Genomic DNA, 13,433 nt, shown 5'->3' with positions numbered 1-13,433 from the left:
TTGTATAAGGATAAAATCAAGAATGAGAAATAATTAGTTTTGTTATGATTGTCCCCAGAAGTTAATCCTATAAGAGAATAGTGATATATGGGACGCCTGGGTGGCTCAGTGGGTTAAGCCTCTGCCTTCGCCTCAGGTCATGATCTCAGAATCCTGGTATCGAGCCCTGCATCCGAGCCCCGCATCCAGCTCTCTGCTCAGCAGGGAACCTGCTTACCCCCCACTCTCTACCTGTCTCCTACTTGTGATTTCTCTCTCTGTCAAATAAATAAAATCTTAAAAAAATAGTGATATGTTACATAAAGGTGAAAATACTAAAGAATTTTTTGAAGAATTTGAGGATTTGCTTTCTTTTTCGGCTTGAGATTATATGGATGTTTATAGTAGTTTTACAAACAGGAACTTAATGTTGTGGTTTGGGGCCCTTAGGAAGTTCTCTAGGGAAGCTCATAGTGCTCTTTCTATCCTAATTAATTGTAAGATTTAAACTTTGTTTCTTTTTTTTTTTTAAACTTCTTAACAGGATATGGTTATACAAGCTCTTCAGAAAACTAACAACAGAAGTATAGAGGCAGCAATTGAATTCATCAGTAAAATGAGTTACCAAGACCCTCGCCGGGAACAGGTGGCCGCAGCAGCTGCCAGACCTGTCAGTGCCAGCTTGAAACCAGGTGATCAAACATTTTTTTTCTCGTTTCTTACTGTTTTAAAATATTTATGTATGTCAACTCTTTAGTCTTAGAAATGCTAAAAGCATCACAGTAAGTTATAATCTAATCAGGGCAGTAATAGCATGATAGTGTTATACCAAAATGAATTTGAGGATGAGGCCCTTAAAGTTTCATAAGTAATTTTGATAAGCAGCCACCAAGGTTGAAAACTTCTTGATTGGTTATACTGAAGCTGAAATATTTCTTTTTTACCACAGATACCATATTCAAACTATTTTTTTGTTTTTATAATCTTGTTTTAAGAGTGAAAGATGTTCATCACAGAAAATTTAGAAAGTAAGTAAGAAAAAAGAAGACACCACTATTAATACCTATAAGATTTTGGTGTTTTTTTCCTCAGTCTTTTTTCCTGTGGAAAACCTGAGTGGGTTTACATGTGTGTATTTTGATTCCTACTACTTAAGCAAAAAATGGAGTCATACTAAAACCTACTTGATTTACTTAATATATTGTGTATACCTTTCCTTATTATTAAATGGTCTACAAAATAATTTTAGTAACTACATTTAGTTAGATTTATCACATATTTTATGTGACCAGTCTCTCATTTTTTGGTATTTGCCTTGTTCCCTTTTTTGCTGTTGTAGACGGCACTATAGTAAATCCTTTTGTACCTAAATCTTTATACATTTCTGATGATTTTGTAAAGGAAATTTTCATTTTCAAAGTCTTGAAGAAATTTAAGGTTTTTCTTAGATATTGCTTTCTAGAAAGGTATTCCCAACTTATATTCTCCTAATCAGTTTAATATATGAATGCCTATAATTGTAAATCCTAGGTATTATGATTTTTGTACATTTAATGGCTGTGGAAATACTCTCTCATTTTATACACATTTCTTTGATCACTGGTAGTAAATATTTGGTTATCAATTATTTATTATTTATTGGTTATTTTTAATTTGGCTTTTTATTCTTTGTTAATCTTGTGTTCATCCTTCTTTATTGGTTATAAGAGGCCTTATGTATTCATTCTTCTTTTCATTCAGCAAAATTTTATTGTCCACTACTGTTTTAGGCCCTTTGCTCAGCATTGGGTATAAAATTCTTGCCATTTTGTAGAGCTGACATTCTCGTAAGGGAGATCAAACCCTCTCACAAATGTATACATGTAGGATTACAGCTACATACATGTGAATAAAGTGGGGTGAGTTATAGAGTACTGGGACTCCTATCAGGGAGGGTTTTTTGACCTAATCAAGGAGATCAGACCTTCCTGTGAAACTGATAGTAGAGCTGATAGCTGAAGAAAGACTAAGGTTAATGGGAAAGGTTTAGTGAGGAAGGGTATCCCTAGGCATGGCCTGTTTAGCAAGTTCTGTTGCTACACTAGAAGAACTGAAAGTGGCTGGGACACTGAAAACAAGAGTATGCAACAGGACTGGAGAAATACATAGGGCCTGACTGTGCAGGACTGTCTGTTGATCTTATCCTAAGACCAGCAGGAAGTTATGGAAACTTCAGGCAGGGTAATGATATGATTAGATTTGTGTTTCAAAAAGATGGCTGCAATGGATAAGAATGGATTGGGGGTTGGGTATCAGGATAGACTGGATAAGAGATACAGTAGTTCCCAGGAAATGAAGGTTATTTAGACTGGAGGAGGGCAGTGGAGAAAAGTGAGTGAATTAAGAGAGATGAGAGGGATAAAGTCAAGGATGTGGTGATAGATAACATACAAGGGGTGATAATGGAGAGGAATGACTCTTAGGCTTCTGGTGCAGAAATATAGATGCAGTGTGGTGATCCCTCACATTAAAAAAGTGAATGCTAAGAGGGAATGGGATTTGGTGGGAAAAGATCCTAAGTCTGGTTTTTGACATCAGGTTGAGTTAGGTTCATTGAGTTATCCAAATGAAGATGTCAGGTAGGGAGCTGGATATATATACAATTAGCCTGTGTAAGAAATAGGTCATTGAGAGAGATAATGTAGACTAAAATGACAAGATGGCCTAGAACCAAGCTTATTACTTAGTAGCTGGCAGGAGAGGATAAGCCTGCAAAGATAGAAGAATTAGCTGAAGAGGAAGGAAATAAAAGAACAGTATCTTGAAAGCCAAGCTGTGTATGTTATAAAATTACTAATCTATAATGAGTTGGAAATTTAAAAAAATAAAAGATCTTCACCATATAAGAAGCATATTCTTGCTAATGTTGTCACTGTACCCTCATAGAAAAACTTCTCAAAGTGTTGTTTATACATGAATTCTTTACCTCACATCCATTTATTCCTCAGCCCACTCTAATTTGAATTATGCTCCCATGACTGAACAGAAACAAGTTACCACATGTGTTAGGGGCTGAATTGTGTCCCATCAAATTCAGGAAGTCCTAATTCCTAACACCTCAGAATTTGGCTGTATTTGTAGACAGGGTCTTTAAGAAGGCAGTTAAGGTTAAATAAGGTCATTTAGGGAGGGCCCTAATCTTATAAAATAATGATGAATTATTCTAAAATTTAATTTAAATTTAGATTTAAAATTGAAATTTAAATTTTAAATGACATATATAAGTACAGATGTTTTGTTACTTATTTAACAGACCTAAAATTTCATTGTTAGATTTATGTAAAAGTTTCTAAGTTTTTGTTGTCCACACAGTGGACTAGTAACATTTTAAGGTAGTGCTCCATATGAGAATGGAGGGAGAGGCTGGTTTGTTTTAATAGTAAAGACTTATGCATGTTTAAAAGATAATTGCAGAACTCCAGGTAAAACAAAGAAATTAAATACTCAAGAGAAAAGGATCAAGTAAGATTCCTGAGAAACTATGAAAAGAAAGGATCCAAAGGGTAGGATGAGAGATTATTAGACTTATAGAGGAAGAGGAATAAAATATTTTGCTCTAACAGGAACAAACAAGATAAGGGAGTTCTTTCTGATGCTTTCAGTTTTCTCCAAAGTGGAAAATCGGGTCACCCGCTGAGAGTGGTGTGTGAGGAATGGGACAGGCAATTTGAGGAGTTCCAGGACTAGAGAGAGTTGTAGTAGAGACCAAAAGAATCAGTAGGATTTCTTGGCAGTGCTAAAGCCATTTGATGATGCTGATCATTGAATTTATGGTGGAATCAGTCTGCACTTTACATCACCTTTTCCAGCAGGCATGAAAAAAAAAAAGATAGCTGGAATCATCTGTGACTAGAGTTCTACTACAAAAGTACAAAATGAGTTAGGTAAGCGGGGGGAACAGAATACTGCTGAAAGGGTGATTTAAATCCTTGATCAGGGCATATTCCTGCTCTGCTGTTGTGGCTTTTCATTCCTTCCAGACTCCTCTTGATGACTTTGCTGCTGTCAGACTTACTCCAGTATCCCACTTCCCCTCATTTACTGCTCTCCAGCCATGCTGCAGTTCTTTTTGTTCTTGGAAAATAGCATGTTCCCTTCTCGGGACCTTCGGCTGGTCTTAGATCCTACGTCATCTCCTTGGTGGAGCCTTTTCTGACACTGAATCTCGTGCCTTCTATCTCCCTGTTATTTCTACCATTTTGATACCATTTGTGGTTCCTTCATAGGATTTATCATACCCAGCTGTTACCTTGTTTCCTTTTTTTTTTTTTTTTTAAGATTTTATTTATTTATTTGACAGAGATCACAAGTAGACAGAGAGGCAGGCAGGCAGAGAGAGACGGGGGGAAGCAGGCTCCCTGATGAGCAGAGAGCCCGATGCAGGGCTCGATCCCAGGACCCTGAGATCATGACCTGAGCTGAAAGCAGAGCCTTAACCCACTGAGCCACCCAGGCACCCCAACTTGTTTCTTTACTTGTTTATTGGCAGTCTTCTCCCCCAAGAATGGAGGTCCCATGGGGCTATGGATAGTTGTTCATCACTGTACTTGGATTGTCTAGATGCTCAATAAAAAATTAAGGAATGAATAGAAATGAGGGGAGGAGAAAAGGAATACAGAGGGGAAGAAGAAGTAGTGGACCATGGATTTAAATTAGCTGAAGTGTTGCATAAAGAAAGTGGAGGACTTGGGGCACCTGGGTGGCTCAGTGGGTTAAAATCTCTGCCTTCAGCTCAGGTCATGATCCCAAGGTTCTGGGATCGAGCCCTGCATCAGGCTCTCTGTTTGGCAGGGAGCTTGCTTCCCCCGCACCCACCTGCCTCTCTGCCTATTTGTGATCGCTGTCTCAAATAAACAAGTAAAATCTTTATTTAAAAAAAAAAAAAAAAGAAAAGAAAGAAAGTGGAGGACTAATGAAGTAGGGATATGAAGGTCTTGGTGAAGTTGAAAAATACTTGTAGTGGTAGTTAAACGTGAAAGGGAGAGGGAGAGTTGTGGTCCAAGTGCAGAAACCTTAAAGAAATTATTTTGAAAGAAAACAGATGTGGGTAATATCAAAATTAGAAATATGATTTTAGGAGTGATTGGAGGTTGAAGGAAGGAGGTCAAGAAACTGAGAGATGAGGGTGATGGGTGGTTTGTCCATGTGGATGTTGAAGTTATAGAATGTTGGCAAGGCTTAGGGTAGACTGAATGTCAAAACTATGGGTGAATGAGGATGAGCAAATAAGAGTTCATTAAGTGAGAGGAATGAATGTGGCCTCTCAGATAGAATGAGCTTCCAAAGAGCTGGCTTTTTAAAAAGAGTATGAAGGAATAATAAGAGGGAGAATCCCACGTTTATCCCAGTTTATTTTTTAATTAATTAATTATTTTGGAGAGGGGGCAATAGTGGGAGGGTTTGGGAAGAGGGAGAACATGGAGAGCTCTATCAGACGTACAGAAGGAGAAGGCAGTATGCTCTAGGCTGATGGAGACTTTAACTGGTAAAAGCTGAATGAGTGAATACATGTATTTAGCCTCAGCTGACTCTCTGAAGAAGGTGAAAGAGAGCTTGGTGGCCAGAGGACTTGCCTAGGTGGCCTGGAGTGATGGCTTTTCCTTAGTCATAGACCCAGCCTGTAGCCCAGCCTGGCTGAAACAGAGTGTTAAACTGTACATTCTGAACATTTACCAGTTTTTCCTCATATGTGTTTTGTTTTGAATGTTGCTAAGTGTTTTATGTATTTAGATCTATAAATCTTTACTGTATATTCACTATTTGGAATGTATTATTTATATGTATTGCATGTTATACAAATGTGTTTTATGTGTTTTTGAATGTGTTAAAGATATTTTTCCAAGTAGTCAGACTATTTTAAATACTTCAATTTGGGGGAGGAGTTATCATTTATTTTCTTGCCTGTTTCATTTATTTGGAAATTCCAGTAAAGAGAAACTATAAAATCTAGACTTTATTTCAGCTAATTATCTCCTGGTATCTTTGAAATATATTTAAAAGTAGTTGTATCTATTAAAATTACAAATGGACACACCCTTTGGCTCATTAATGCCACTTCTGATAATTTATCTACTTATATATGAAATGATATCTGGGGGCTCCTGGATGGCTTAGTCAGTTAAGCATCTGCCTTCGGTTCAGCTCATGATCTTAGGGTCCTGGGATTGAGCCCCACATTGGGCTCCCCCCTCAGTAGGGAGTCTGCTTCTCCCTCTCCCTCTGACCCTTCCCCCTGCTCATGCTTGCCCTTTCTCAAATAAATAAAATCTCTATTCAAAAAATATTTTTTAAAATGGTATATGTACAAAATTTTTCACTGCCTTTTTTCTTTTCTTTTCTTTCTTTCTTTTTTTGTACAGCAAAAGACTACAAACATCCTTACTATTCTTCATTAGGGAAACTGATTAAATTTGGGTACATCCAGGCTCCAGAGTGGCTCAGTCAGTTAAGCAGCTGACTTTTGATCTCAACTCAGGTCTTGATCTCAGGGTCATGAGTTTAGGGTCCACGTTGAGTTCCATGATGGGTGTGAAGCCTACCTAAAAAAAAAATTAAATTAAATTTGGGTACCTCCATATAGTGAAAAACTATGGTAAACTTTTTAAAAGTAAGAAAACACTTTACAGACTGACAGAATCTTCAATATTTTAATAAGAGCCAGTCACAGCGGTATACATAGGAGGTAGTCTATTTACTTGCATATCCCCCAAATATTTTACTAATGGCATTGGTTGCCTTCAGGGAAGAAAGTTGGTTGGCCAAGGGACAGAGATGGATATACTTTTGTACTTCTTGGATTCTGAGCTATGAGAATGTATTATCTAGTTAAGTAAAAATTTGAAAGGTAACATAAAACTGCTTAACTGAAATTTGACTTTTACAATTCTCAAAAAAGATTTATCATTTAGCTATGTCAGAATTCCAAGCTAAAATTTTTCAAAAATAAGAGGTTAAAACATTTTTTTCTCTCTGTTTTATGACCATAGGGAGTGTGCAGCAATCAGTTAACCGCAAACAGAGCTGGAAAGGTTCCAAAGAATCCTTAGTTCCTCAGAGACATGGCCCACCACTCGGAGAAAGCGTGGCCTATCGTTCTGAAAGTCCCAACTCGCAGACAGATGTAGGAAGACCTTTGTCAGGCTCTGGTATAACAGCTTTTGCTCAAGCTCATCCTAGCAATGGACAGAGAGTGAACCCCCCACCACCTCCTCAAGTAAGGAGTGTCACTCCTCCACCACCTCCTAGGGGCCAGACTCCTCCTCCAAGAGGTACAACTCCACCTCCCCCCTCATGGGAACCAAACTCTCAAACAAAGCGCTATTCTGGGAACATGGAATATGTAATCTCCAGAATCTCTCCTGTTCCACCTGGAGCGTGGCAGGAAGGCTATCCTCCCCCACCTCTGAACACAACCCCAATGAATCCTCCTAATCAGGGACAGAGAGGCATTAGTTCTGTCCCTGTTGGCAGACAACCAATCATCATGCAGAGTTCCAACAAATTTAACTTCCCACCGGGAAGACCTGGAATTCAGAATGGTAGTGGTCAGACTGATTTTATGATACACCAAAACGTCCCTCCTGGCACTGTGAATCGGCAGCCACCGCCTCCGTATCCTCTGACCCCAGCTAATGGACAAAGCTCTTCTGCTTTACAAACGGGGGCATCTGCTGCTCCTTCATCATATACAAATGGAAATCTTCCCCAATCTATGATGGTGCCAAACAGAAATAGTCATAACATGGAACTTTATAACATGAATGCACCTGGACTGCAAACAACTTGGCCTCAGTCATCTTCTGCTCCAGCCCAGTCGTCCCCAAGCAGTGGGCATGAAATCCCCACATGGCAACCTAACATACCAGTGAGGTCAAATTCCTTTAATAATCCATTAGGAAGTAGAGCAAGTCATCCTGGTAATTCTCAGCCTTCAGCTACAACAGTCACTGCTATTACACCCGCTCCTATTCAACAGCCTGTGAAAAGTATACGCGTATTAAAACCAGAGCTGCAGACTGCGTTAGCACCTACACACCCTTCTTGGATACCACAACCGATTCAAACAGTTCAACCCAGTCCTTTTTCTGAGAGTACCACTTCAAATATGACTGTTATGCCTCCGGTTGCTGAAGCTCCAAACTATCAAGGTCCTCCTCCACCTTATCCAAAACATCTGCTGCACCAGAACCCATCTGTTCCTTCATACGAATCAGTCGGTAAATCTAGCAAAGAGGATCAGGCGAGCGTGCCCAAGGAAGATGAGAGTGAAAAAAGCTATGAAAATGTTGATAGTGGGGATAAGGAAAAGAAGCAGATTACGACTTCACCTATCACCGTTAGGAAAAACAAGAAAGATGAAGAGCGAAGGGAATCTCGTATTCAGAGTTACTCTCCTCAGGCATTTAAATTTTTTATGGAGCAACATGTAGAAAATGTACTCAAATCTCATCAGCAACGTCTACATCGTAAAAAACAATTAGAGAATGAAATGATGCGGGTAAAACCTTTTAAAATGCCCATTTTTATGCTTGATGATGTATTCGCTTGTTTATTTTAAAATATCGGTCCAATATTTTTCTTTCCTTCTATAGCTAATATATTATCATTGCTTACAAGTCAGTAAATTATTTTGGATTATACCATTTTATTTTAGTGTTTCAAGATTTACTCAGAATTTCCTGGAATAAAGTTCTAATAAATTAAGAAAAATATAATTTATAGTGTGCTGTTTAGATGTACATAATCCCTTTATGTGGAAATAGGAGCAAGGGTTATTTTCTAGGTTTTACGCATTATCTTTAAACATTTTAAAATAAGCTAGAAATATCTGGGTCCCATCTCTTGCTAGCTATACTTATGAAACATTTGTTTTTACTTATAGTAGTTTTTGGGCCTTATTCATCGGGTTTATTCATCTGGTTGGTCCCATTAGAAAGTGTCAAAGACCTGTCCCTTCAGTTGTTTCCTCTTCTAATTTCATTTTTATAATGTTCTGGAAAATGTGCTGAAATTTTTAAACTACTAAAAGGAGACCAGAATTAGTGCTCACTCATTTTAGATGAATCTGTGTTGTGATTCTCATATATACATATATATATATATCTTCACTAGATATTATGGTGGTACTATTATTGTTAATATATTTGTCACATGTTTACAGTTCAAAGGTTGACTCCCAGTCATATATCTATCACTCAGAGTCTGGGAGGCTTAAATTTGTGATGAAACTTACTCACGTAACTTGAGAGCTATTTTTTTAAGATAATTTTACTAAATCTAATTTTACAGTTATGTTATTCTTGTTATAAATTGAGCTTTCTTAGATGAGAAATACCATGATAATCTATATGACTTACCCATATTTTAGCTCTTAGGATTTCTTACTAAAGTCTGTCTGTATGTATTTTCTTAGTTTATTTTTCCTTTTTCCTCTTTACTTTCACTAATAGCTGATTTAAACTTTTATGGTGTTGGAAGCTTTGCTGACTTCTGTAGCCTCCATTACTGTGTAGGCAAGTAAGATTTTAAGAGAAACAGTTTTAAGTCTGGCATGCCACCCTTTTAAAAAAATTCTTGCATGCAAATGCGCATCCTAACAGAAGCATGAGGTTGCTATATTCTAATTAGGCTTGCATTTCTAGAATAGACTCTACTTCTTTAATTCCTTTTCTTTTTAAACCCTTAAATTAGTTCTTTATTGAACTAGACAAAAATAAACTTCCTTCTAAATACAGGTAGTCCATGTCTAGTCAGAAGTTGGCTTTTGTTTTTAATCTGCGTTTAATCTGGTATCTTCATAAGTCACATTGACTATTCTTTGAAATGTTCCAAAGTGCCTAAAAAGATAGCTTTTAATCAAACAAGGTGTCCTGTTTAAATAAGGTAGGAGAAAGCCTTTGCATTTTGCATTAGTGGTGGCTGTGAGTCCTACCCTCATTCTAATGCCTAAGAAAAATAAAAGAAAGATGAAAGGAAAGATGGACTATTGGGACACCTGGGTGGCTCAGTTGTTAAGCGTCTGCCTTCAGCTCAGGTCATGATCCCAGAGTCCTGGGATCGTGCCCCACATCGGGCTCCCTGCCCAGAGGGAAGCCTGCTTCTCCCTCCCCCACTCCTCGCTGCTTGTATTCCCTCTCTCGCTGTCTCTCTCTCTGTGTCAAATAAATAAATAAAATCTTTTTTTTTTTTTTTAATAATTTTATTTTTTATAAACATATATATATATATTTTCCCCCAGGGGTACAGGTCTGTGAATCTCCACGTTTACAAACTTCACAGCACTCACCATAGCACATACCCTACCCAATGTCCATAACCCCCCCCAACCCCCCTCTGCCCAGCAACCCTCAGTTTGTTTTGTGAGATTAAGAGTCACTTATGGTTTGTCTCCCTCCCAATCCCAATTTGTTTCATTTACTCTTCTCCTACCACATTAACCCCCCATGTTGCATCTCCTCTCCCTCATATCAGGGAGATCATATAATAAATAAAATCTTTTAAAGAAAAAAAAAAGATGGACTGTTAATGAGTGGTTAGGTTAGAGAAGACGTTCTTTTGTTCTTAATACATCAATTTTTTAGAACAAATGAATCTGGACGAGAAGAGGTTTTTTTTTTTTTCATGAAAGGTGAAATAGGAACACTAACCCTAGGCATTCACAAGAGAAGCATAAAATGAAGGCAGTCTAATCACATAATTTGGGATGAATATGCATGGAGAGATAGATGAGGATGCATGTTAACAGATGTTTGGTTATTGCACATTGGGAACTTTTTGGGGGCTGCATTAGAAAGCAGTTGAAAGCTGGTTGTTGGTATCATCTTGCTCTCCACAGCAGAATCTGCATATATACTCACCTTTGTATATCCTGTTAACTGTCCCTTAAGCTGCACTTTTGATAATTAATTTTCCTTGAAGTATATTCTAGATTCCTAACATGCTTTATTAAAAATTATTATGCATTTAACCTTATATGCCTGAATTTTTTCCAAACTATTTTGTACTGTTTGGTGTAGAAGGTAATTCCTCATTTAACCTTTAGTTTATTTACCTAGGTTGGATTATCTCAAGATGCACAGGATCAAATGAGAAAGATGCTTTGCCAAAAAGAGTCTAATTACATCCGCCTAAAGAGGGCTAAAATGGACAAGTCTATGTTTGTGAAGATAAAGACACTAGGAATAGGAGCATTTGGTGAAGTCTGTCTAGCAAGAAAAGTAGATACTAAGGCTTTGTATGCAACAAAAACTCTCCGAAAGAAAGATGTTCTGCTTCGAAATCAAGTTGCTCATGTTAAAGCTGAGCGGGATATCCTGGCTGAAGCTGACAATGAATGGGTAGTTCGTCTGTATTATTCATTCCAAGATAAGGACAATTTATACTTTGTAATGGACTATATTCCTGGGGGTGATATGATGAGCCTATTAATTAGAATGGGCATCTTTCCAGAAAATCTGGCACGATTCTACATAGCAGAGCTTACCTGTGCAGTCGAAAGTGTTCATAAAATGGGTTTTATTCATAGAGATATTAAACCTGATAATATTTTGATTGATCGTGATGGTCATATTAAATTGACTGACTTCGGCCTCTGCACTGGCTTCAGATGGACACATGATTCTAAGTACTATCAGAGTGGTGAGTAAAATCATAAAATTTGTACATGCTAATATGATTTATTAATGCAATAAGATATAAGATGGTATTATCACTGGGTAAAAGCCAGAAGTCCTGGTTTCAGGACTTGACTGTTGGATAAATGTGAATGAATCCTTTAGACACCTAGACTTATAAAATGAAAGAATATATTAGAGTCAGTTATTTCTAAATACCATTAATATTTTTTAGTTAATCTCTATATTTTGTTAATTTGAAATATGCCAAACAAATAACATTTTAAAAATAATTTTGAAATGAAGCCCCATACCTGCCATTCAGTTTACAGACCAGGTTATCAGTACCTTTGAAGCCCATAAACGATCACTTCCCCTTTTCTCTCCCACAGGGGTAACCAGTATTTCAGAACTCTGTAATCAGTTCTTTCCTTTTCTTTATACTTTTTCCACATATGTCTGTAACCCTAAACACTGTTATTTCATTTTGTCTACTCTTGCACCTTTATTTACATGTAATCATTCTATATGTATTCTTCTGTGTTCACTTCCTTTATATGTTTGAGGTTGATCTGTGTTACTGCATATAACTTGTTTTCACTATTATTTAGGATTCCATTATACAACTGTCACACAACTTATTTGAACACTTTATATACACAATATCACTGTGATGCAGGATAAAGAAACTGAGGCTTATTTAGATGAAGTAACTTGCCCAAGGTCAGACAGAAAAGAAGTAATAAGGGCTAGGCTTTGAACCCAGGTTTGTCTGATTACAGGGCCCATGTTATTTCTTCTACACCACACTGCCTCACCAAGATCCCTTCAAAGCACTAATGGAAGTGTAAGTCGATCTAACGATTCTTGAATCTTACCATGACTAGGTTGTTTGCATACATTCTAACTTAAGGGTCACAGCAATCTTCTGAGGTAAGTCTTGCCCTCTGTGCTTAAGTGAACACAGTAAATTGACATTAAATGGATAGAACTGAGACACCTGAACCTGTCTCCCCAGATTCACCTGAATTACTTGGGAGTTTTTCTTAAAAATATGATTCTTAGGCTCTATTCCAGTCTTCTGATTGAAAATATTCACTGGAGAGGAGAAATTATACATATTTTTTTAAAGTTTGCTTTTTGTTTTTTTTATTTTTTTAAGTAGGCTCCACACCCCATATGGGGCTTAAACTCACAACCCTGAGTTGTATGGTCTACCAACTGAGCCAGCCAGGCGCCCCAAGAAATTGTATTTTAATCAAACATCCCCGATGATTGTTACAGTTAGGTTAATTTCAGATATATTTTTCTAGGTGATTTCATCAAGTCACGGCTTTAAATGCCGTCTCATGTCAGTGACTTCCGGATTTCTCTTTAGAAATAGCCTCTCCCGGGGCACCTGGGTGGCTCAGTGGGTTAAGGCCTCTGCCTTTGGCTTAGATCATGATCCCAGGGTCCTGGGATTGAGCCCCGAATCGGGCTCTCTGTTCAGCAGGGAGCCTGCTTCCTCCTCTCTCTGCCTGCTTGTGATCTCTGTCAAATAAATAAACAAAATCTTTTTTTTTTTAATTAAATAAATAGAAATAGCCTCTCCCTTTCGTGTGTGTGTGTGTGTATTTAAGATTGATTTATTTATTTTAGAGAAAGAGTGCACAAGTGTGGGGAGGGGCACAGGGAGAGAAGCAGGGAGACGTGCTAAGCAGGGAGCTCAATGCGGGGCTTGATCCCAGGACCCTGAGATCATGACCTAAGCCTGAACCAAGAATCAGATGTTCAGCTGAGCCACTTAGGCACCCCATGTGT

The 13,433-nt window shown here is 37.8% G+C and overlaps 1 protein-coding gene across 1 annotated transcript in view; it reads left to right on the top strand.

Moving 5' to 3' along the window:
* LATS1 (large tumor suppressor kinase 1) overlaps positions 1 to 13,433 on the top strand; it is a 52,004-nt gene that overhangs the window by 27,623 nt on the left and 10,948 nt on the right. Inside the window, exons 3-5 of the mRNA XM_032873158.1 lie at positions 524 to 671; positions 7,005 to 8,515; positions 11,073 to 11,655. Coding sequence (XP_032729049.1) covers positions 524 to 671; positions 7,005 to 8,515; positions 11,073 to 11,655 — 2,242 coding nt within the window. The remainder of the gene's footprint in view (positions 1 to 523; positions 672 to 7,004; positions 8,516 to 11,072; positions 11,656 to 13,433) is intronic.

Source organism: Lontra canadensis, unplaced genomic scaffold (assembly GCF_010015895.1).
Source record: "Lontra canadensis isolate GAN:19392208 unplaced genomic scaffold, GSC_riverotter_1.0 scaffold47, whole genome shotgun sequence".
In the NCBI taxonomy this organism is placed as follows: Eukaryota; Metazoa; Chordata; class Mammalia; order Carnivora; family Mustelidae; genus Lontra; species Lontra canadensis.
This window is presented reverse-complemented; position numbering and strand designations above follow the sequence as displayed.